Raw genomic sequence first — 26,984 nt, forward strand, 5'->3', positions numbered from 1 at the left:
CTCATCCTCACCTGACTTTACCCTAAGTCTCTGTTTCCACTTCTCTAGTTTTTCAGGATGTTTTGTTTCAGGATGTTTTAATACAATGGGATGGATTCAGGAGACATATTGTGAGTCTCCTGAATCCATCCCACTGTATTAAATCAGCTACTCCTTCATTTTTCACCATCCTGCAGAAATTAAGTTTTTCTTTCATCTGAATTCAGTTTCACACCTTGTTTTGCCTTCCATAACAAGGCTATATTCCTCCTTTACAATTCTTTCTGGCACACCTCTGTAATTCAAAATTCTCCCAAACTCTGAATATGACCTCAGATAAATGGTACATGAGTAAAGTCTTGTTGTCAACTCTTAAGTGTTTTGTGCAACAACTTATCTTTTCTCCTTTGTCCTTTTCAATAACAATATCTGAATTATCAAAAATTTACTGGCTTGGCTTTTTTTTACTTACTTCCAACTTACCATTAGGGAGGACAGTTTTCAATCCTGAGAAGGTTCTCATTCATTTTTCGTGAAGTAGATTCAATGAAATAATAATGCTACTTCATACTTACAATCTTTTAAAAGTATCAAATAGAGTTCTCTGTAGCTTCTTAAGTATAGAGCACAATAGTACTCCTAAATGAGCTGCCTGCTATGACTTTCATTGCTATCTACTCCTGAGAAGAAGCAGGTGGTTTACATCTCATGGGTTCTTCTCTGCTCCTTTTAAAAGAACTTGTGGAGAATTCTGGTTGGGGAAACTGTTTCCTCAAAAGATCATAAGATTTATGTATTTATGGATTTTTCACTGTATGGTTCCAAAAATTAGAGGGGTGGTTCAGAGCAGAGCCCACCCGAACACCATTTAATTCTCAGGAAGTTCACATCTCTGATTAGATGGTAGTACTAACCAAGGAGAGATCTAAGTCACTTGTCATAAGCTGGGCAAGATGGATTCCTAAACACTGCTGTAAAATCCATGACTTAACTGCCTTAACTCCTTGCTCAGTTTCTTTTGAGAAGGTTCATAAGAATTCCATCCACTCCAAATCCAGCCACAGCATCTCCCAAGACAATAGGAAGATCAGGGATGTATGTAAAATCACACTGCTTTCCATGACTAAGGAATGTTCCATAAATGAAAATTTGCAGTACAGAACCCCCTCATGAAGTTAGACAAGCTGTGTTGTGATTTGACGTGCTTGTCACCCAGTCTCTCAGAAGGATCAAAGTAGAGACACTTCAAAGCATTCCTTGTAGCAGTCTCTGAGCACATGGAAATACAGTACTCAGGAATTATAAGATGCCTACAAATTTTTTATAAGATCAGGATTATGCAGCTACTGCTAGAGAATTTTGAGGATCGATGTTCCAGGCTGAGGAACATAAATTTGGGACATATGCCTGAAAATCTTGGGAATGTAGCCCTTATAGGCTTCTGTAAAGAAATATTTTTAGAAGGCAGTTTAAAAATAAAAGTCATTTAAAGTACGGTACAAATTTTCAAAAATTTAAAACATCCTCACCTCTAATGCCTCTAACAAACATTTATGATACTTCTATGACTGAAAGTTTTGATACCTGCAGATAAGTCTAAACTAAGGTAACAGTGTCATGTTAACTTGATGCTTATGTTTTAAGGGAGAAAGCATGAAATTGGATTAATTTATGAACAAAAGGTTTATATTCTTTGTTCTCATCATATGTTAATAATTTTGTGGTTTCCCTTCTGGCACTGTTGTCATCTGAAGAGATATCTAGTAAAAACATGAATTTAATGATTTGTCTTACAAATTGATTAGGATAAAATATATACCTAAAGTTTGGTAACTAAGAACCTTTCCTGCTCATATGTAATGTTGTGCCCAACTCCAAAAGGCTCCAAAACTTCCCTGGAAAGTGTAAATAAACTGTAAATAAAAAGCCCTTTGTTATCAATTAGTGTTCTCATTTCTTTCTCCTTTTCCCTGTTTCTTGTTTTTTAGAGGAAGTAGTGTTCTTGATTCAAGCGCTGTGTTGTGTTAGGCCACATTAGAGAGATAACAGAGAAGAGTATATGACTTGCAGGCAAGGCAGAACAAGAAGCTGCATTCATTACATCTGACCTGCTTCACTGTTTTTTCATCTGAATCCAGTTTTGCCCTTGTACTGATCAGAGCATTCCAAACTTTGTTTATCAGAGGCTCTTTCTGCCCTAGCTCTCCCAAAGGCTGGAGACTCCAGCAGTGAGCTCTGCCAGTTGCTGCTGCAGAAGGTTCAAGAGGCTTCGGCCCCTCCTTCCAGAGGGACACTGTCGCAGTAGTGAGAGTGCCTCTTGTCAGATGGCACAGTTCACAGCCTGGTGCATATCCTGCCTTGTGTATTACCTGAAAATTATGGCCATTATGTTTTTATGTCAGGTTGTGAACTGCAGTATCTGAAAGACCAATATACTCAGACTTCTTGTGCTACTACTGAAAAAGCAAAAACCCTAGTCAGAAAGTGAAAGGATAGGTTGAATTCTATAACCTCCTAAACCACCACAATTAAATTAGGATAACACCATCTGCCAAAGGCCTTAGGCAAGAGTTAGAAAGTTTAATCTGTAGCTTGCCACCTGCACAAAGAGGGAAGGCAAAAATGAACTCCAGCCACGTTACTGCTGCTTTTCAGGAGAAGCTTGCAAGGCTTTTACTGCATGTTCTGCCATTGCATTAAGAAAACATTATTTAAATATTTTTTGTCTTCACCAAAAATTTTCAACTGTTTGAATTTTCTTAAATGATCTTTTTTTTTGATGCATATTCTACTCCCGTTTAGCATTAGGTACTTGTAAAGAATTGGGTACTTGGTTTTAGGATAACTCAATTTTTAATTAAAATTGGAGCGTGTCGCTGTTTGGTGTAATTCCTTTTAATGTAAGTTGTAAAATGCTGTCACAATGATTTAACTATTTCACAAATAATTCCCTGCCAGTTGCTCCATATAAGAGCTTTGTAATTGTTATAACAATTAGTTTACTGAGTAATCCTCTACAGAGATGGCATTTCACAAACAAATTCTTTATAGAACTTTATAGTCAACAACTACAAATGTACAGCAATATTCCACTACTCTTTTATTATATTGTTTATTTTTTCATTCTATATTTGTTCTAAAAAGTGTTGCATCTAGTAAATTGTTTTTCTACAATAACAATAATAGTTTCTGCTGAACAAGTAAAAGTAAGTGTATCATGATGAAATTAGTGGAGGAAAGCATGTATGGAGGGTTCAAACGTGTAGAATTTGGATAAGGAGCTTGATTGAAGAGATGTTACCTTAGGGGACATGAATTCTCATACTTCATTAAAAGACATAAATATGCTCATGTTGTGGAGAAACTCAAGGGACTGCCACCCTAGTGGGAAATAAACCCTCTATAGCAATGACGAAGTAAAATGAAGCCATGTCACAATGTATACAGAGAAAATACTTGTGAATTTTGAAAAAGCACTTCATACAATTTGCTCTGCAGATGGAGATAACAAGTTTTTCAGCTGTTGAGTCCAAGGTCCTTCCTCATTTTTAGTGACATAGGTATTGTAGATTGTTGGTCTTAATATTCATTACGCTCAGCATGCTAAAGATTTCTTGCCCTATTTTTTTTCTAGCCTAGTCTAATTTAAATATTCAAATGTAAGAAATCAAGTGCTCAAATAATTCATAGTGACTGATTTGCAGATGTAAGAGACATAGGTTTGATTCTCATCATCACAGTGTTTGACTTCACGTGGCTTGTGATTACAATGTCTTTACCAACACTAATTTACAAAGTCTTACTAATGTGCACCAATTTTTCATTTATATCATCTGAGTGTTTACATTTGGTGTCTCCTAGAAAATATTATGGGAACATACCAAAGAAAACTTTCCTTGGTGTGTGGGTCTTAAAGTCAACATGGAATGAATAATAAAATCATAGAATGGTTTGGGTTTGAGGGGATCTTAAGGATCATGTATTTCAACCCACCTGCCCTGGATGAAGACACCTTTCACTGGACCAGGTTGCTCGGACTCCATGCAACCTTGAATGCTGCCGTGGGTAGGGCAATCACAACTTATCTGGGCAACCTGTCCCATTGCTTCACAACCTTCACAGTAAAGAGCTTCTTTCTAATATGTAATCTAAACTTGCTCTCTTTCTGTTTAAAGCTGTTTCCCCTTCCTCTGTCATTACATGCTGTTGTAAAAAGTCCCTCTCCCTCTTCCCTGTATTTTTCCTTCAGATACTGAAGGGCTGCAATTAGTTCATCCTTAAACCTTCTCTTTTCTAGGCTGAACAATATCAATTCTTGTAGCTTTTCCTCATAGGAGACTGGCTCCATCCCTCTAATGATCTTGGTGGCCTCCTCTGGGCTCACTCCAACAGGTCCATGTCCTTGCTGTGCAGGGGACCCCAGAGCTGGATGCAGCACTGCAGGTGGGGTCTCACCAGAGCAGAGCAGGGGGGAAGATCACCTCCCTCACCCTGCTGACCACACTGCTTTTGATGCAGCCCGGGATACAGTTGGATTTCTGGGCTATGAGTGCACAAGGCTCATGTCCATCCTCTCCTCTACCCCCGGGTCCTTCCCATCAGGGCTGCTCTCGATCTGCTCATCCCCCAGCCTGGATTGATGCCAGGGATTGCCCTGACCCAGGTGCAGAACGTTGCACCAGGTCTTGTTAAACTGCATGAGATTCCCCAGGGCCACTTCTGGGGCTTGTCCTTGTCCCTGTGGAGGCCATCCTGTCCTTCAGGTGTGTCAACAGCACCACTCAGTTCAGGATCATCTGCAGACTGGTTGGGGGTGCACTCAATCCCTTTGCCTCAGTCATTAATGAAGGTGTTAGATAACACTGGTCCCAGTATGGACTCCTGAGGGACACCACTTGTCACTCGTGTCCATCAGGACTCTGAGCCATTGACCACTAACTTCTGGATGTGACTTTCCAACCACTTCCTAACCCATCTTATTATTTATTAGGCATCTCAGACACAATACGGCACAGATTGTACCATTGTGTTGGAGGTTTTGTGGTGTCTTGACCACAAAAGAGCACCTGGCTGGCTCTCTAGCACATGCTGGGTGCTTCTACACTAGCATGGGAGCAGGAGTGTTCTTTAGAAGCAGATTTACCAATTGTCTGCATTTATGGGTCTTCTTTCCCCATCACTGAGTGGGTTCGAAGTACACAAATTTTAGTTTGCAACTAAAGCAAAACATGCAATCCCAACTGTTTGTGAGATTTCACTTCCAGAAACTCAAACTAGGGCCAGTCTGAAATGAAAAATACCTGTAGAAGCTGTATTGTGAATATCAGGTCTTCAGTGTCAGCTGTTTCCCTCTGCAGTTCATCCCTATTGGTGTGCACCATGTGCTATTATTGATACAGCACCTGAATGCCTGTATCAATGATGCCCCGATGCCCCCAAACTGTCCCTGCTATCAACCTTGCTACATGTGCCATGGTTCTGAGGAGTGTGACGTGCTCCTGCATGACCATCTTCATTTTGGGCTGATTGAGGCATCTGGTCTCTTGCTGAGCATGAGGAATATGCTCAGTTCCCAGCCCTGGGAACTCAGAAGTGATTCTGAGTCTTCCTGTACAGCACTCAATTTTTTTATTCCACTGGAAACAGGAGGCACTGAAGATTTCTACTGCATATGGACAGAAGATACACCAAATAAATTGCCCTCCTTTAATCTTCTATTTCAATCATTCCTATACTTACTGATAGCAGCATTCCTGCTGTGGGACAGAATGAACTGACAAAAGCATTTTCTTGATTTTCTGCAAAATTTTAACAATTCTTTTACTGGAGGAATCACCTTAGCTGCATCTCAAGTGGCATTCATTCCCTCAGAGGAGATTTATGATTTTCATAAGAGCATGATTTTGAAAGTTTGCAGGGAAAGGAGCACATTTTGAATTCAGCTATGATGACTAATGTGGGGATGATGCTAGAGTTATTGCTGTTTTGTCAAATCAATGTTTTAATTAGACTATAATTCTTTAGAAAGTCCCATATTTAAATTCATGACATTCTTTTAACTGTCTGTATCTCCTAAAACTTTTGAAGTCCAGTTATACTACGAAAATGAAAAAAATTCTGCATGTAGCACTAGACTGGTTTTAATTTATAGCAACTTATTGTGCTTCCTCTATTACTTCTGAATTATAAATCATTTTCTATGACAGAATAAATAAATCATGCAAAACTTTCCTATGTAATATTTCAAACAGTAATTTCACTTTCCTGCACCATGGGAACTATAGAGTTGTAGAATCTAAGACAAAAGTCCTGTAATATTGATGTGCATCTATTTAATTCCAGATGTGGTATATCACTGCATGTTTCATGTTGCATGACTATAAAGTAATAGAAAATTAATTTCTACTGAAAATAAGTGAAAAATAAAACTTCGTCTATACTGTAACGTTCACACTCACCTCACAACAACACTGATAACACTCTTAATCCTCCTGGGATTGCAGTTTCCCAAACTAGTTGTCAGTGTACTCTGATGCTGCTCCTTCCCTGTCTGTGGCAGGTGTTCACTACAAAAGTGGATGAAGCCTTCTAAGAAATCATTTTTTCCCAAGCCAGGGAAGCTCTAAACCCTTACACAAATTTGGAGCAGCCACACAGTTTAAATTGTCAGCCCACCTGAAGGGAAGGTACTACCAAGCATAGGGGCAGTAGTGGGGTTTTATGAAGAGCTATGGCCATGTTCAGCGAGTAGACTATTAAAGTTTTCCATTCATTTCTAGTTTTTAGGCTGTATATAGTTCATACTGCAGGTCTAGTAAAATAAAGGGTACTTAGAGTGGTGTAAGCTAGCTAAATTGGTTTGAGCCTGTGTTTTTAAAACATTTCTTGTCTTCTCAAAACTCCAAATTTCAAATAAGAAAGGCACTATTTGTGATTCGAAAGAGTCACTTCTTCTCACAAAATAATAAAATGTATAGATGTCAAGTCAGAAAATTGTGTATTTTGCAAACTTTGCACATAAGCAAAAAGAGCCCAGAAGAGTGAAAAAAAATCCATGTTCTCCTTAAAAAAAAAATTATTTTCTTGCATTTTTGTTTAAAATAATATATACTTGTCCAATTATGACACAAGAAAAGTGCAGCTACCTTTTCTGTGTGAATTTTTGGGCTGAAATACTGGATGTGTCAAAGTTAGTTGAGCTTCAGTCATTAGATTGTGCAGGACATATTTTCCAACCATTTACAAGTAGTATTTTGTCTCCATCCATCTTTCTATGGAGGCTTGCTAGAAATACAGCACAAATTGACTTGTCTAAAGAAAGGCATTCTAAGAGTTCTCATTTTAAAGCTGTGTCTGGTTTCTGTTGGGTCTTCTGCTCAGCACATCTATATCACTTTTCTCCTACTGCTCAAACAATTAATTACATCTCACAACACCCCAGGGAGGGAGGTATTCCTGTCTCATTCTACCAGTGAGGAAACCATACTACAAAATATTGAACATTTGTCCAAGGTCACTGAGAAAAGAAGGAGTAGAGCTAATAATCCAAATTCCTGTGCAGTGTGCTCTCTCCACACATATGCGGTGAAAAGAATTTTTTCTCACAGAAAAGATAACTGTTTTATTCTGAATCAAAATCCACTTCTGTTTCTAAAACACCAAAAGGTAAATGAAAAATCAAATTGAACCATTATGCTACTTAAAGATTATATACATTTTAACTATCTAATCAGAATAGCTCTTTCTAATCTTTTCCTGGCCACCTTTCCAAAATAATTGACCAGAAATTCATAAAACTGTGCCCAGTAATTGTGGGCAATATTCACATGTTAAATAAGTTACTGGGAAGAAAAAGTGATCGGGTCTTGATTAGTACCAGGACTAAGCAATGACTATAAATAAAAAATAATAAGGAAATAATATATTTCTATGTAAATCACATGCCATTCATGCATATTTTTATTTTTAACTCACCAATTATTGTGGTCTGCCCTTTAAATATTGCATTTTTTTCCTCTTTGCATATTTGAAAGACTTTTATTCAATTCTGGAAAATTCCATTATAAGGTTGCAGAATGCTAAATGAAGACTTCAAAATACATTATTTTCTCAAATCTTTACTTAAAGACATTTAGCATGTGATGATAATCACCACATGGATAGACCACTGAATTTTTCTGTGCTTTCAATAATGCATAGGTAAAATAGTAAGAAAGAAACCACTTCATATATACACATCTCTGTGCTATAAATGTTACTGTTTTGATCCCATATTCAGAGAAATTTCTCAGGTTAAAAATTAAATTATCTTTTACATTCTGACTCTCCTGTAAGAAAAAAAAAAAAAAAAAAAAAAAAAAAAAAACCAAACAAACTAAAATTCTGTATTTAAACCGATTAGAGCTATGGAGTCTCCTAGCAGTTGATCAAAAAATAATCTTTAAAGACACCCTCAAGTAATGTATCATTAATGTCTGTAATAAATACTGGGATCATTTCTATAACTCACTGAACACAGTAAAGTAAATAAGAGCCCATCTGAACCATAAAAAGTAGTGCAAAAACACTAACCTGTAAATTCAATCAGGCATAAACCAAGGGTGCTGATTGCCTGTGATAATAAGAATTAATTTTATATCCTAAAGGTGGGCTTCAAATACCAATTCACAGGAGCATATAGCAGTTTGGAAGACATATGCAGTGTAATTAAAAAAGCTGTGCCCATGTCTTCACATTTCTTAGCAAAGTAGCTATGACACTATCACACCAAAAGTAATTCTTCAGCCCAAGCACTCTCAGATTCCTCACCCATAAACTCTCTTAAGTTTCCATCATGCTACAATAACTTATATTTTTAGTTTCTGAAAGCAAAGCACAAAATATTTCTTCTTAAATAAGAATGGCAAAGTTGCCAATAACACCAAATTCCTGAAAAAAACTGAACCCTCTGCCCTCAGTTACTAAGCTGCTTCTGTGGATTTCTTTTTAACCATAGTCTTTGACACCTGATAGCACTGGAGACAGTCAGAAGTGAAAAGGACAGGGAATAAGTGTGGTCTGCTAGAACTGAAAGACTGGATGGAAGTCTGGATGTCACCAAGGGAAAAGGAAGGTCAGACTCCACAGGTTTTTTTTCTTCCCAGGAATGAGAAAAAAGGAAAAGGAATCAGCATTAGAACACAACAACCACCCTGCAACTTTTTTCAGCTCTTGGGCAGTCTCTCACAGTTCTCCCAATTACCTTTCTCTCTCCACCACTCTTCATCTGAAATGTCTCTCAGTTTCCATTTCATTGACATGTCAGTTTCTTAGGATGAAATACATGTCACTTTCTAAAGATGAAATACGTCCAGACTCTCTTTCCTTCGTCTTTTGGCACAGTCTTTCAGAGAAGGACCAGGCTCACTCACTTTTCTCCCGTTCTCACAGTGAAGCTCAGCCTGGTAATCAAACTTTCAACCTTTCTGCTACCCAAAGAGCTACCTAAATCTCTGTGTGACTGCTGAGGTAGTTGATAGGACTCTAGCCTTTTAAGATTGTTCCCAAAGATAGAGATTTCCATTCTCAGGAGCTCCCTTTCTTCCCCTGGTGCTGAAAGAAAAAGATTACCTTGGAGTTCTGGAAGGAAGACGTGAAAGAGCAGCTTTCATGTCAACAAACCTGTCATGACTAGCATGCAGGTATATTGTTGCCCACTAAAAACCCCTCTAGGAGAAAACCACTAGCAATCTCATTTCTGTTTGGTGTGGCTGCATCCAGCAATGTACTGGCACGGTGTGGTTCAGAGACTCTTGGTAGTGCTGCTCCCCATCATCTTGCTTTCTCCACAGGAAATATATAATCCTTTACTGCTGTATGTGTGGTAGACACCAGAAGTTTCCCAATCAAAGGCTGCAGTCCCAGAACTTCCACACCTATTTTGGCTATGGATTCACCTGTTAATACAGTAGGGTCTGTCATGTAATATCAACAGGAGCTGTTAGCTGTCAACTATCACTTCTTATTTCAATGATGGTGTTAAAGCTTGAAATCAAGGAAATAGGTCCACCATGTTACTGAGAAAAAAAGAGCATTAGAGGCTTGTACCACAAATTATGATGCATTTTTTGTTCCATATCAGAAGCTGGTACAGTCACAGGAGCAATTTGCTTTAAGAACAGTCAAGGAAAAGCAGTTTCCTCCAGTTGTTAATATCAAGTTATTTTTTACTGCATGAATACTACCAAAAAGACTGTACATTTCACCTTTATATGAAGGTGCTTCAATCTGGACAATGGTGAGAGGACTAAAAAGGATCAAGAAATTGGCTTGTCTTTGTGTTGTACATTTACTGAATATTTCTACTACTTCAGTCATTTTCATTTATATAAATGAAGCTTTTCTTTTTCATACAAATCATTCTTGTCCCCAAGGCCTCTCTGCAAATGTAGTAACACTTCAGCAAAGGGTAACTGAAGCTGGAAAAAATTTACAGCAAAATGCCATTTTTAAAGGGTGTAATGATATATACTGCAGAGGCAAGATTTTTGAATTCACTATACAGAAACTTATTCCCTGTAGGAATGAGAGACCTGAGGATTTAGAACCATATCATATTGGCTGGCACTTCTTCAACCCTCTAGGCAATAGCTTTCCACAGCAAACTTTGGTTTCATGTGACCATAAAACTCCAGATTTTCAAAAAGGGAGCATCCTGAAGAACTTGAAGAGAAAGAAAATAAATGGAGTGCACCAAAAAATCACAGTAGGAGTGTTTCTTGTTCCATAGCAAGATCAACTGCTATCAGATCTTTTCCAGAGATGCCCACTCCATACATGCTAGCCTGAACTCACTTTAGCTCTACAGCTGCTGTTCCCCTCATACCTCAAGGCAATGACATAATGAAGAGTAGTTGCAGAGAAGACATCTTGCAGAGAAGAAATAACTTTCAGAATTTTAACAAGGTTTTTATGTTTTATATTTTCATTTCTCGTGGCCACATATTTTTGCTACCTGATTTAACCATTTAGGTTTTTTTGCCTTGCGACAGCTATTCATATTCTTAGTGGCCACAGTGGTCAGCAGTCATTAGCAAAAACAAGATACCAGCAATGCTGCACTCTGGCATGATATGATACACTGCAGCTTGTGCGTTTCCCTTTTAATCACTCTAAAGTTGAAGTCAGTGGAAGACAAAACCAGAAATCATTTGATGACTCACTGGCGGATTTAGGAGATAATTCAAGTTTTGGGTTCAACTGCTGGACCAGGACTGTAGGGAGTTTACTGATTGTGCTTTTGGGAGGGTTAAATTCCAGAAATACCATGTCAGGGAGGAATAAGAAGATTTGTAGAAGGAATTTAAAAACTGAACAAGACTTACAGATTTTAGCTTATTCTTCTTGAGCGTATTTTATTCACTAAATGTGAAAAAGTGTTCTAAAGATGCTGCAAAGTAAAATCTCCTCTAGCTTCACTTCTACACATTTTTCTTCCATTATTTTCTTTCTTTTGGTCTCAAATGGAAGTTAAAAATCAAACATATCTTTCTTATCTTTTCATGATTCAACTCCTCATCTTGTTACCATACCAACTGCATTAAATGCTGTTCAAATTTCAGCTTTAACTTAAATACTAGAAACCCAAAACATCAAATAAATTCTGAACTGGCAGACTGATGCAGTGATTTTTCCAGAGCTGACTGTACCGCCAACACAGTAGTTATTCATTCTCTGCTGAAAGTGAAGGAGTAAGGCTTTTTTTTCTTCCTAGGATAGACAGGTTTCCTGTGTAGAGAAGTAGGTTAGTTTTCTGTAAGTTTTTTTTGTGGGAGGATAAAGAAGTGGATGATAACACCATTCTCATTTCGTTTTCTAAAGCTTTCAGCCAGAACCCTCAAGAATTTTGACAGCCATTAGCAGTGGCATCCCTTTGTTCTTTCAATTTTAGATATTTACAAAACTTGTTTTTCTCTTCTGTTTTTAGCACAAGAAGAATGGGCCACGACCCGTTCCAGCCTAAAGGCACCACCTCCAAGGTCAGCCAGAGGGGGATACAGGGAACACCCCTATGGTAGATATTGAAGGTCCTCCTCATCTGTGACCTCATCTCAAAGACAATTAATAGCCTGTGGTCTCCACATAAACAGCAACAAGACAAGTAATAGTCCATTTCTTTTCTATCCTAGGAATTACTGCTCATTATTATCCTATGTACTACTTGTATTTCCTATAACATTGGCGTGACATTGGCATTAGTATTATTTTATAACACGGACTTAAAAAAAACAGAGACAAAAAACTTTTGGCAAACATTGTCTATAAACTATTCAAAGATGATGTTCTGTTGGTTGTATTCATTGCTGTGTGTAACTAAAAAGCATGACACTGTTACAGCTCTTGAGTCTCTCTACATACTAGTTAAGGCTGAGTTTCTGTTTAGGGTTGCTGAAAGACTGTAATATGATTTTTTTTTTTGAGCCAGACAATAATCAAGCTGTAGATAAGATGTTTTAACCTGTCTTTTTTAATATATGTTAGTTTAGATTAAGATGCTCGATATTAAGTTTGTAAATTTAATTTTAAATGCTGTTTTAATGGGGTTGAAAACAAGCAGCTACTGTATGTATGTAGCTAACTGAAGTTGTTCAGTGTTTTAACCTGTATTTGTTAAAAACAATCACTTAAAGTTCCATGTGTAAGCTTCTCTAAATAGGAAACCATAATTTTGTCAAATATGTTTGCCATAATTTGTCAATAAAGCTGAAACCTTTTGTAACAAACTAAATTTGGAATTACTTGTTTTCTAGCTTTAAATGCCTGCTTTATTTCTTTTTCAAGAGATGCCTAAAATGTTTTTATATAAAAATTACAAAAATGAACCCAAGCCTGTTTTAAGATTTTTTGTGTAAGACTTTAAAAGTTGTATTAATAACTTCTGGTTGTTAAATAATATAAAAGTTAACAAACTAAACTGTTACATGAATCATGGTTAGTATCCACTAATGTATAACAATGTTAATGGAAAAAAATGCTTTAGAACAATAAATGGATTTTAAACTATCCTTTAAGCTTGATCTTGCTAAACACAAACTCTGATTGACTTGTTTGTATTAGCATGTCTCTCGTGAGAATGTAATGGAGTTTAAAGAGGTAAGAATACCACTTACCACTGTTAGACTGTCTAAATGCTAGTTCTTCAACCTTTGAGTTTCCCCGCACATTAAATATCCCATTCAACATGTAAGCATTGCATAGATTCACCTATTTGTTTTCACTCAGAAGAGTGCGTTGACTGCATTTTTCGTAGTATATAACAATTTGTCTTGATAAACAAATCATCAGTGTCACTGCCCAGCTGTTGATACTCAACTTCAAAAACTTTATTTGTAATTTTCAGTGCTAAATATCACCGCCCTTGAAGGCAGTTTAGAGGGCTGATATTTCTTTTGAGACTATCAGACTTGATGGCTGATGATTGTTAAGGAAATATGTCGCAGGACTGAAAGGATGACTAAACGTTAAACAGGTAACACTAATAGTAACTCTGTAATTTTGAGTATGCAACAGTAATGTAAAATATTCTCAGTTATTAAGTTACCAATAGTTAAAAAAGTAAACCTACCAAAAGATAACAAATAGGTATATAGGCTATTAAAACAACTAATTAACATTAACTAGTGACAACAAAATTATTCTACAATATATAACCCTCAACGTAATAAACAGAACTAAAATTAACAATAATAGTAATGCAACTCTTGCTAACAACAAATATATAACCTAAATTTTGATGAAGAAAAAAAAAAAAAAAAACAGAAGACTTGATGGTAGGGATGCCAAAACTGTTAATCCTTTCAGTACAGTCTTTTTGTTTACAGTGGCTTTTTGTCAATGTGATTGGTTTACTTTTTTGATGCGACTAAAGTACAGGCCAATTGCTGTTCAGTTTGTGAACAAAATCTCTTGCAGCTGGAGTTGCATGCTAGCTCTGTTTGAATAGTTTATGATGAGTATGTTTTGTCCATTGAAGTGTTAAAGTGAATTTAGTAGGCTACATGATGGTTACATTGAGTTTATTCTGTCTCACTATTTCAGGGACTCACAGGCACTGGACAGCTAAGCAGCAGATCTGCTGGGAAGTGGTCAGGTAAGCTCTGCTGCATCTCAGGGGGTTTTCCTATTTCCTGTTTTATCTCTGCATTTGTTTTTTACTAACACACAAAAACGTATTCAGCTACAGTTATAAAAAAAAAAAATGTCTTTCCAGCAGTATTTCTCTGTGCATCAGCATAGTGATCATGGTATAATGGCAACCAAAACATTTATGTGTGTGTTATGATACTCTTCATTCCAATAAAAAAAGTCCTGTCATCTAGCCTTTTAGTGGTAAATATTAAGATGGTGTACTTTATAACTGCTTTTGCTAAAAACAGGAGCTTCTGTTTATTAAAAGCATGCCTACATTTGGCTAGCCACATAGCAAAGAAAAATGCAATGCTAGATTGTCTTTGCTTCTGAAAATATTTTACATTTCTTCCTATGAAAAATGTATCTGTATAGAGACAGAAGTTTGTTATTTATTCCTATGCTTGGTTTTTCTTTTTTATTCTTTAGAATAGCAGGGACTTTTAGGTGTTACTATGCAACGTCACGAATGGAGGCATTACTTATATTTCTCTGTTACATACATTTAAACATAAAGGTTTTTAAATAGACCAGTTTATATTTGAGATTTTTGACTGAAGACAAATGTCATTGCTAGAAACAAAAAAAATTCAGCTCAGTTACAACTTTTTTCATGGACTCAGAAGTGTGAATCTAATCACAATTCAAAAAGTACAAATTCTTGTCATCATTCTTAACTACATAAGATCACACAAATACACAGTCCTAGACACATTTATTACTCTGGCATCTTTTCCCATGACTGTGGTCTGGATGATGTACCATTTTCCAAGTTTGGTGGTATTCAACAGTTACTTACAAATCACAAGTTGTATTGTATAACAAGATATAAAGGGTTTAATTTTCTTCTCCAAAGAGTTGCCTCAAGATCTTTATAAATTGCTTTTATTGATGTACTACAACCACTCTACAGACCAAACTGATATAGTATGGCATTAAGGTTTGTCCCCATATTACTGTCACATCAGTGTGAGTGTACCACTGCAGGAAAATCTTTCATCTACCCACCTTGCATGTAGTTACACTAATTTGCTTTGGTCAGTATATATCTCTACAGAAAAGAAAAATTCTTTCCATTGCTATAAATAGTTTTATGTTGGTATAACTGTGATTATAGATTATTATGTATTATAGATTATACTATATAACTATTCCAGGAAATTCTTCTATGCCTTGCTGAAATGATTAATAACACAAAGCTGTGATCAGGTCATACGTTATGTAAGTGAGATCCAGGGCAAGTAGATAGAATTAATTTCTCAGCTGTGCATCACATTTTTATGTGAGGGTAACTACTGTGAACTCCTTGAGGATGGACTTCAATAAATAAAGCTTTATAGCAGAGCAATGTCCTTTAATATTCCTGTCTCCAAGTCTACTTTGCAGCCATTACTTGTCTAAATTTTAAAAATGGCAGAAAATGTCAGTAAAATGATGCATTGTGAAATATTCTTACATAAGAATTATTTTGAAAAAGTAGGTTAAGTTAGTGCAAGCAAACAACTGTTTATGCAAACATTTTCTCCATTGATTTTCAAGAAAACAGTGTGAAAAATTACCCAAGACTGCATGTGCTGCTCAGTGCTAACTAAAAGTATATTTCACTACTGTTTCTGAAGAAGGCGTGCAGTTAATCAGCTATGCCTTAAGAAAAACATAAAATTTATTAATTTTTGAGAGAGTAACAAGAGAGTCTGATTATTCTAATTAACAGCTGTCTTCAGGTCTTCCATGAAAAGCTGTGACACATTCCACACATCCACCATCAGGTCAACCACAATTCTGAGGTCCTGAAAACTTATGTGCACCACCAGAAAACATGTAATTTCACTCGTGCTACAGATCACTCCAAGACACTTGTCACCAACCAAACATTTTGTCTGGTTTAACTCACCAATTAGTTTAGTTTTGTTTGTAATACAAAGAAGAAAGCAATATAAAATCCCAAAATAAATAAGTGAAAAACACTAGGAAAGAGAAGTTAAAAATGCAAAATTTTTGTTCAAACATTTTTAAGATTTTTTTATTTGTCTGTGTTGTTCTTGTATATAGAACAGTTTGATGTTTAGAAGAGAGTAGTGCTATATGGTTTTTTTTTTGCATTTCTTTAGTAGTTAAATCAACAAATTCTGTTTTGTTTAGCGCCCTTGTGGCTTGTATTCAAGAGCCATTCTAACTGAAAAAATTAGGTATTTCTAGAGCAGCAACTTTTATTAGAAAATGAAGTAGCATCTTACAGCTCCTATTTGCCTTATCTTACAGTGTTTAAACAATGATCTTAAGTCTTCCTATGAATAAATGAAGAGCCTCAGGAAGCACAGTGTATCTGACCTCACCACAGAGGATATTGGCAATGTTTTTGTAGCTTTATGAGGTTCTCAGCCTCCATTCAGAGTGACGGAGCTACAGCCATAAAGCCAAGTGATCTCTGCCCCCTTACTCCACGCCCCCTCCATTGCCCAATTACTCCACTTTATTTAGGCATGTGCTGACTTCCAAACTGCCTAACACTCATGTTAGTGATGGGGAGAGAGGGCATGAGGAGCACACCACTGTGTCTGTGGTAGCTCTGAGGAAATGGGTGTGCAGACCTTGTGAGTGAGCATGCAGGATGGAAGGGGCTATGTCTGTATTGCCAGGGAGCTGCCAAACCGCAGCCAGGACTGAGCTACTGAGCTGCATATCAGGAACTGAGCAAAGCAACCAAGTTACCATTAGCAATAGGATAATTAACATATATGAATGCATCCGTTGAAAGGCTTATTATTTCATCCTGATAATATGGATTTATGGTAGTCCTCATGGAAATACCATCCAGGATTATTATCTGAAGGTTAAAATTAAGAGCAAGCAACCAATGTATTCTGTTCAAATAAAAACCTATTTGGTCTACAATAGTGATGTATTTCCTTCATGCTTGACAGTAACAGTGTTGTTTTGTGAACTGTCTTTCTAAGTCCAAAGTCTTGCAAGATTCAAATATTGCAGTTACAAAATTAAAATGGAGATAAAGAAGAATCATCAAATTAGCTAAACATTGGAGAGAAAAAATCATTGACAGTGAATGAAAGAAGCCTGTGATCCATTAAGGAAAGGAAGCCCTAGAACATTTTCCATATTATATTGCATTAACATGCAGAAACAAGTCAAGACTGTATAAAGGTTAAGTAGGGACAGCACTGGATATCAGTGTTCTTCATGCAGCCTTCCTAGAGATAACTCATATTCTGTAAAGCTAACTGGTAAATTTCCTTTTGTTTATGGAAAAATACTGTGTAAAATGAAAGGGCAACTAAGAAACTCTACCTAAATTTTCTTAAATAGCTACATATTTTGACAGAAAATTGTTCTCTTCTTGTCTTCTGTAATTTCTTTTGTGAAAGAAATACCAGATCTAAACAAGATTATAATCTCTTTAAACAATCTGTTTGCTAACATCATCTTAGCAAAGATGTTAAAGAAAATAAGTTTGGCTTTTTTTAATAAGTATTACCTGAATTCTTTTATAATGTTGTGGAACTTCAATAAATGGCTCAAGACTGCTAGAAGATAAAGTAGTTTGGGGAAAATATTCATAAATTCAGAATCACAGAATAGGTTATAAATGAATCCTAAGTGACAAAGAACCAATTTATCTCTATATCAGAATCTGTGGATTTTTAGGGATCAGGAGGACTGAGTTCATTTGTAGATGCATTTTTTTCAAGGTAGAATTAGAAAAACATAATTTCACTTACAAATTACAAAGTTTTTACACAAAAATAAAGGCTATAATTTGAAATGTTGGCTGTAGTTAATGTCCAAAGAATAAAGATGATATTTGTTATTATTTCATGTCATCCTCTGTTGTCAGTAGATAATCAAAGTACAAAAAGAACCCAAAGTAACAAGTAAAATCACAGGAAAAACTGAAATATATTTGAATATTGAACAGAAAAATAATGCTAATGTCTTCTGAAGTTTTTTTTTGTCCTCCATTAAAAACTCCGTGACTTGTGTCGGTTATTAAAACCCAAGAGTTATCAGAAAAAGTGTCACATTATCCATTTTCCTGTACTGATCTGCTGAGATAGAACAGGCACACAGGTAACTTTCTCAAACCAGTTATGGCTGCAGGGATGATCACCCTGTTCTTAGCTAATTCAATTTTTCTAGTCATTACTGTTTATCATTGGAACCTGACAGAAAGCTCTGAAATCATTAAGCCTTTCCTTCACTTGGTTTTGTTTCTGGTCCGGGCAATCAGATGCTAGCATTCATTTGAAACATTAGGGAAAATTATTCCTACTGAAAGATTTGCTGACCTACATAGCCATTAGACAATTTATGAGCTGTGCTTCTAAGAATGCTGGCATCTTTTGGTGGAGACATTGTGTACAGTACTTATGTTCTGAAACCATGGAATCTGAAGATGAACTGTGCCTGCCAGTATGAGTACAGGAAAGATTTTCTGTCCTTTCACAGTCTCTGGTGGACTAAGTTATTTTTATTACATCTTGGCAGAACATGTTGAAGTATATCTCTAAATTGTGCATATCTGGAACCAAGTATTTGTTCTCAAAGAGAAGCAATTTTTGTCAATTTAGGCATAAGAAATACAGATTTCTAAACTTCTACTAAAAGCATGTCACCGTTTCAAAGGTTTGTTTTCCTATATAAATTGTTTTAAAAGGCTGTGTTGGGTAGTTATTGAAAGACGTAAATACCTCTTTTCCTAGAATAATTGAATTAATTTTGAAACCTAGTGTGCCTTACCAGAGAATAGCAAGATTTGTTGAAAATGTAATTGCAGACATATTTCAAATATGTAAATCAGAAGGAAGGTTTATTGGAAGATCACACCCATGCTGTAATGATATAGGTCATTATTCACATATTAAAAAGATAAATATGAAAGAAAAAGATGTGCAGTTGGTCATCTATATCCTGCATGTGCATTAAGAACTTTTCAAGCTGCTATGTTGAAACAAACAGAGCTTTCTAATATGTTTACACAACATTTGGATGTACAAGGAAAATAAAAATGCTTCATTACCCTAATAAGAATAGAATTAATTATGAAAACAATGTTTCTTGTTTATTTCTGTGGCTGCTATACTTTATTGATTTAATGGAGGTATAGATTTCTTGTTGTGCAATGTTATTATACAGTGTGAAAATAGCTGCTTCTGTCTTGTTTGGCACTGTTGTTGCCATGCTGGATGCATTAGCTCATGATGGATGGCTCACTCAGAGGAAAGCAGTGGATTCTTCTGTTACATGCCCTTGCCTTACAAGACCTTCACACTGTGTCACCACCAACAAGTCAGAGGTGCAAACTGCTGAGCTGCTCATCTGTGACTCGGCATCCTGGGCGGGCTTGCTTTCTTTACTTCTGCACAGTACACAGAACAACCTGTGCAGATATTTTGTATCATGATTTACTGTATTAACTCCACATTCATTGCTCAGCTAATAATTCATTATATATCTTCCTGAACCTTATAACAATCCTGGCAAAATTCAGTGAAAAGGTCTTGCCAGTGCAGCTTCTTTCTTTTTTATTTATTTTTTCACTTTTTTTTCTCTTCTTCCCAGAAGAACATAATGTTTCATATACCTATTTTAGCTGAAAAGATAATCAATGACACTGTCATTCAAATGAAATGCTGTTATTTGCTAATAATATGGGAATTTAGTGTGGCATTCTCTGAGTATTTAAAACTGATAGGGTTCTTTTTATTATTCTGTATGGTATTTTGAGTATTTAATACCTTTTTAATATCTGGTTTAGAATTCATGAGGTAAAGATACAAACAACTGGCAGGAATGTTGTATTCCATTGAATTCCTGTTAAGCAAAGTAGCTTTCTGATGGAGAATTTAATCCTGCAGATCTTACTCAAGTTTCATATACTAAAAATCCATACTGACATCAAGGACTGAAAAGGGAAGATGAAATTCAGAATGTGATCTGTATTCAGTTTTATAATTTAATTAAATTCAAACACAACACTTAGCTGTTAAGGACTGGATTGCATCGTTCCAGCCCATGTCCTGCTTAGCACCAGTGTGAAATAACTTTGATCCAGGAAGAATACTTTAGATACAATACCATATCACGATTTTACTTTTCATGTCATCATAACCAATTTTCCCACATGCAAGAAAAATATTTAGTTGAAGGTAGTTGTCTGGCACTGTTGCTCACTCAAATCTCAACTTGGCAATCAAGTTCATCTGTTCATGGTAGTCACCGCTTTATTTTCATGACAACTATCAAATTTCTGAAGGAGACACAATACTTTTTGTATCACTGAACTTGATTGCAGATCTGAGGCAAAAGTGGGTTGCCCATTAGACTGTGAAGGCTTGTGGGATATGTGCTTTAGGGACCCTAGTGCTCATTTGGAAGAGTTATGGGCATCCCAATAATGCTGCATAGTCCTTAAAAGCTGAAATAGCATCTACAGAGCTTAAAAGAAAATTGTTTTACTGAACTCAAAATACTTACTAAAGGCAGCAGGTATTTATTTCAATCTCTACCTTATAATAGAGAATTAGAAAAACAGTGAAGCTGCATGATTTGGCTAGGTCACTCAGCAGGTCAAAGTGATGTAATAAAGAGCAATTGGCAGAGCAGCAGGTGAGGGTAAGAAGCTGCATCAGGAAATGAAGCACAGGATGCATTCTGAGCTGGGATTTGTTTTGAGAACCGAACTCCCTTGTCCACAGTGCAGTTGTGCTGTCATCACTTGGTGCCTGCTGGACTTTAGCAGGAATGTCTGTGTATAGGGACCCTACATGTACCAGATTTACACTGAAGAAGCCTGTTATTATTATCTTCATCAATTTCCTTTATAACCCCTGTTTTTCTATGGAGGTATCACCTGTTGCCATGGTAAGTTTCTCGTGCTGTTTGTCTTTGATGAGCAAGAAGGACATCTCAAAACACTGATAAGGGCTTGAGACACCTGGTAATACCCAATGTCCTCCCCATAGCACTGAGCACATTGGACTAGACCCTAAAAATCTACATATTTTTAAACTTTATAGTGCTGAAAGTTTTAGAAATAAAACTTTCAGCACTATAGTAATGTGCTAAAATAAAATAAAAGTTTTATTTTACACCGATTTAGGGATAATTTTAGATTTGGAGTAGTTCGTTTGGGTTTTTCTACTTTGGAGTCTGCTTAGCTAAAATAATGGAAATAAGGCACCTGATTTTGTAATACATAGTCAACCAAAAATAACCTTAAGAATATATTTAAGGATCTAGAAAGCAAATAGTTTTTTGGTATAATAACACTTTATACCAGATTCTTCATCTGGACTTACTTCAATGAATCATTCTTATTCGTAGCTCTCACAGATAGAGTACAGAACAAGCTATAAAGTATAATTTGCCATGCCTCCATTTTTCTTGTAAATATACTTTTGGCAGGGCTGGCCATATTATCTACCATTAAGAAAATAAATACAACTGTGTGCTCTTCAAGATGATGAATTTTCAAGATGGTAAATTTTCCAAGATGGGGTATGTGCTCAACTCGAGGATTTTGGTCAAAATGCTAAACAGTTCAGAAAAATAATATTTTTTTTTTCTGTCAGACCCAGAAAAAGATATTTGGGGTGCATGGTGAAGAAGTCAGGAGAAATATGTAGAACAAGCAAAAGCTCTGTCTGTATTAGCAAATTAGACAACACCAGAATAAATCCTATCTCAGTGCTCATATTTTTAATTGCAGTCTTGCCTAATATACAAGTTGATGTCTGTGGAAATGTATAAGGGTTGTGTGCCTAAATAGGGTCTTAGCCACAGAACCACTGGCAGACATTCTCAGTGATTTGGAGGGTGTTTAATGGCAAACAGCTGAGTTTGGATAAAACAGAGGAATGGATTATATTATCTTTCAGCATCTCTATCAGCAGTTTTGTGTGAGGGTAGACAAATTGCTCAAAGTAAAAGCCTGCTAGTGATGTGCGTTTTGTTGTCTTGAGATCATACAAACACTTCTTGGATCTGATTTTCACCAGTTACAAGTGTCATCATCAGGTGTGCCTGACTGTGTAGAATGCTGGTTGAGGTTAGGTGCAAGCCTTGGCTTTCCCAGGCAATGTAACAGTGTTGAATGTTTTATTTTCACTCAGGAACATAATAAACAATTAGTTACATTTATGAGGTACTATTACCACAGATGACCCAGAAATCCAACTGTGAAAGTCATAATTTTGTCAAGAAAAACTAAAGTTTTGAATAGAGTTCAGACATTTAATAAAGGAAAAAACACACTGAATAATGAGGATAAAAGGAATATTGAAAAGCTGCTCTTTCAGGGACCTTTCTTTAGAATGAAATCAAGCAGAATAAAAAAAAAAACTCAGCCATTTAAACTCAATGGTTGAAACAAAACAAACAAAAAAAAAACCAACAACCTAACAAAGTTTGACTCAGACACTGCCTACATCAAATCTATACATGACAAGACCTGAATTTGGGTTTCACTGACCTGTAACTGATATTTAACTAACTTCACAGTGCTTGGCTTACTTTAACTATTTATCTTGCAAGCCTGATGTTTATATCCACTCAATAGTTTTCATCAAAGAAAAATGTTTCCAAGTTTGTGGAAAGGTCTACACAATTTGCAAATTGAGGTTTCCTGTATCATGGACTTCCTTGGGATCTAAGAAATTCCTCTGAGTGACCCAAAAATTATTTTCTGATTCTTTCATGAAAATCTGTTTGTTTTGGAGAATATCATGAGATATCCACAAAGTTGTTCTTTGCCAACTCAGTAAACTTGGTAGAAGCTGTAAAAAGATGTCTATATTCCCCTACTCCACTGATCAGAATTTTTTCCTTCTTTGTGAAATTACCTTGGTGTAACTCTTGGGGAAATACAGAGCACAATCATTACCTAGCTTCATATAACTACTTTTGCTGCTACAGGTACCTAAAGTACCTACACATTCCATGGAGTGATCTTTGCTTACAGGAAATAATTCAGAGTACCTAAGCTAGATGCTCTAAAACACTCTCTGGATGTTGGTTCGCTGAAGAAAGAAAATAATGTGTTTTAAAAATTCCTCCCTCTCCAGCCTAAATCTTTAAATTATCTCACAATTCATTTATTCTAATAAGAACTTATTTTAATTAGTCTTGCACAGGCCTGATTTTGTTAATATTATCAAGAAAAGAAACACAACTGCAACTGAACTTGTTTTTACAAGTTCCCATTCTCATCCATACCAGCACTCAGAATTCATTTACTCTGGAAGAATATAATTACTCTGCTTTAATATCTGTATAATGAGTGTTGATGTTCATAAAATTCAGCCCCACAAACCTCCTTTTTATATTACATTGCCAAAAGCACACTCATACTACTGTGCATGGACTATGAGCCTTCATCTCAAGTGGGTGATTGCAGGTACAGAAAAGATATTGAGGCAGTACTTGATATATTTGTAGCAGTATAAAAATTAAGAATTTAGATGAGGAATCTAAAAAACCATTAAAAAAAAAAACAAAAACCAAACCAAGAAGTAAATACCAGTGTTTAGTTTGTTCCTTTGCCTCTTTTTTGCTCTACTGTTCACACTCATCATTTTAGAGACACTAAGCAGGTCAGGCAGTCCAATTCTACGTGTGCTTTGCAGGGAACAGGTATGTGTTAGAGCTGTATAGCAAATTCCATGATGTTTTGTAACTGCATTATCTCATAGCATGCAGAATTTGGAAGGTAATGTCTTCCAAGAGTCTTCTGTCATCAGAACTATAACACTGTGTCAAAGAGATGCTATGTGAAGCTACTTAGGTCATTTAAGCAAAAATATTAATGTGACAACTAATTTTATGTTCTTTATTGAAAATGTCTACCCGACTTTATCTTGATTTTCAGATTTTTGGAACCTTAGGGAAGTACTGTACCTTTTGAATGGTGTTCAGGGAATTGAGAGTGCTCAACATCATTTGCAATAAATCGCTTGCTTCTGAAGGACAGCCTCAGGTTGGAACTCTCCACAGCCCTGAGTTCTGGACCTACCATTACCACCCTCTCTAGGATATGCCACCACTCAGATTTATAGTGATCTTCCAGTCTATAAGGTGAGCTCTAGTATTTTTCTATATGATTTTAGTTTATGTAAGTTGTGAGATAATTAGGTCACATCAGTCTGCAAAAAATAGAATTATTTTAAACTAGTTCATATTTTGTTTGCCTTTGTAAAAGAGCTTATGCGGAGATGCCTATGATGCTTGTTACTTTGAGACAGGACAGTTTGATTATGTATCTAAATTCTTATACTTTTTCCTTCATAAAGAAATACAACAGTTAATCATCTTCTCACAGAAACAACATAATAATAAATAAACTGTATTTTTGCAGTGTGTGGAGCATCGAAAATACTTGAAGAAATCATCTCCCCTTGGCATAAGTCAATCCTTTGAGACAGTATGTGAAAACCAAATTTTGCAAATTCTGGGAGTTTTTTGCTCTGTTCTCCACTTGTTCATCTCTGAAAATATTGGTATCTTCTTTGAGCTACTGTGAATTCACTAATTAAGGTTTATATTGTTCAGCTACTGTAGCATTGTTGCTACAAACTATGCACAATGAAAATCTGTTAGAAAGTAAATAAAACTACAGCAGCAACCATTTGGCTGAGAAAGAAAAAAAAAGGGTCATACCATTAGAATTTAGGACAGATACAAGTATTTCATTCAATCTTATATCCAGAATGAGTTAGTTCTTTTGGAGAAAAGGGTAGTAAGGTATCCTGTAGTTAAAGGCTATGTTCTCTTGTATATGCTGAAGAACATAATGTAATTATATTGGAAATTATAAATCTAACATTTCCTAAATCCTTCAAGCTAAATACTGAGTTGTATTTTTCTGTAATAAACTTATATACATCCATATGTCATAGAAAAGTACAATTATAATTATTAAAAAGTACAAGTGTAATTAATGCATTTAGTTATTAGAAACGAACTTGTTTCTTCAGCAAGGAGCACGTGAAACAAAAGACCATTGTCACTTGCTGTTGGTAGCTAGTACATCCAGGAGGTCTCAGCTCACAGAATCAGCATCAGTAGCTAATGTGGAGTCCTGCTGTAGCTGGACTCAGCTTCATTTCCTACAGCCTGGTGCAAGCACAGTCCTTCCCTTGTTTCTCCTGACTGCACACCAGAAATGGACCTGAAGTGTTCCCTGAGGAACAGCATGAAGTCATCATGTGGGACCATATTCCCTGTCACCGTGTCTTAAAAAAGGGGTGGCGCCTTTCTGCCCACACTAATTTTGGGTTCCAGTCTTGCAAATGGTGATAAAAATTTGAACTATGCCCTGGTTTAGACATGGATTTTTTTCTCTACAGAGAAAGAGCTACAAGAATGTGGCCCGAAGCTACTCAAGCCTAAAGTGCTCTAGACTGGGAAAAAAACTCCATGTATTTTTCAAGATTCTGTCTGCTGGCTAGAGCTGGAAATAAACCCTAGGTGACAGTATTCACACTCCAGTTTTATGTAGGCTGTGAGTGAGATAAAGAAATGGGTGAAAATATGAAGCTTTCTTAAGGGTTTACTTAGATTATATTTAAGTGTGTTAACACTATAAATAGTAATCTAAGGCTCTTAGAAATATTTTTTATTTATTTTTATTTTTGCTTTGCATATAGCAAATGGAAGAAGAAGGGGGAAACTGCCCTACATCACAGAATACTATTCATCAGAACCAAAATACCTTTACTTAGAGCCCAAACTCCTAACCATTATACCACATTTCTTAAAATGTTTTACAAGGGGGACTTGGAAGTAGGTGATCATGGTTGCCTAAAGGAAATGACCTAGTATTCTTGGAAACTTGAGATTAGTAGTTCCTTTAACTGCAGTAGTAACTGCAGTTTTTAATAAGTGATAAAATATTTCAGAAGGCTGGAAGGGTCTACTTAATATTTCCAGAAGATTAACAAAAGTCTATAGAGGAAGAAGGGGGAAGTCTGATTTTTTTCCCCCCTCCTGAGCAAGATAGAAATTTGTAGCAAAATACCAAGATTCATCTAATTCCATTACTTCCTTGCATTTTCTGATTTTTTTTGTTTTCCAGCTGCATATATATGTGTGTGTATATATATGCATATACATATATATATATACACACATATATATGTACACACAGATATATATATGTACACATATATATATACTCAGTTACTCAGTTCAGGTCCAAAGGACTATTTAAACACTTCTCAGTTATGTGTCAAAAAACCCAAATGAAATTAAATGCCCTCTACTGTTTACAAAATGTTCTTAAATGCCTAGTGTAGACTATGTAGCAGTCTTTCAGGTAACTGAGATTGGGCAAAATTCAAAACATTTTGGGAGCAAAGTTTTCAATTTCAGTTGTGGGCGTTGCTTTCATTAAAAGCTACAGATTGTGTATGTCATGTTGTATCATTAATTAAATTGTGCAGAGCTGAGAAGAACAAGGCATGAGGCACATGCTAGTCCTTGGAATTTGAGGTAGGCCTGTTCTGTGCCCAATGCTCTGTTGTCAAGCAAGAAATTGAAAAGTGTGTGTAGAGAAGCCCAGCCCAACGCACAAGAGTTCTGCTGTGAGCAGACCATTCAAGGCTTCACTTTGAGCTTCTCATGCACCTCATTCACCTTGTGGAAATTGGCCCATGGAATTTCCCAGAAGTGAATTTTCTGCACTTCTGTAATTTCTGCTGATTCTTTCCCCTGAAGACTTTGTTTTTAAATTGGTTGTTTAGTGAAGAAATAGGATTTACTTAGGAGAAGGCACTTCTGTTGATAACTCTGAACATTTTTAAAAGAGAGATTAGACACTTCTCTCC

At 36.1% G+C, this 26,984-nt stretch overlaps 1 protein-coding gene across 4 annotated transcripts in view; it reads left to right on the plus strand.

The window, feature by feature from the left end:
- Positions 1 to 26,984, plus strand: part of KHDRBS2 (KH RNA binding domain containing, signal transduction associated 2) — a 324,004-nt gene that overhangs the window by 295,441 nt on the left and 1,579 nt on the right. The window contains exons 9-12 of one of the 4 annotated variants that reach the window (XR_004060583.1): positions 11,945 to 12,118; positions 14,056 to 14,107; positions 24,029 to 24,234; positions 24,515 to 25,038. Coding sequence is in view for 1 of the 4 variants with exons in the window: in XM_030944729.1 (XP_030800589.1) it covers positions 11,945 to 12,042 (98 nt within the window). In the remaining 3 variants the exon portion in view is untranslated. Of the gene's footprint in view, positions 1 to 11,944; positions 13,023 to 14,055; positions 14,108 to 24,028; positions 25,039 to 26,984 lie in introns of those variants that run through there. The other 3 variants (XR_004060582.1, XR_004060581.1, XM_030944729.1) reach the window with 3 other exon arrangements.

Source organism: Camarhynchus parvulus, chromosome 3 (genome assembly GCF_901933205.1).
Source record: "Camarhynchus parvulus chromosome 3, STF_HiC, whole genome shotgun sequence".
Lineage (NCBI taxonomy): Eukaryota > Metazoa > Chordata > Aves > Passeriformes > Thraupidae > Camarhynchus > Camarhynchus parvulus.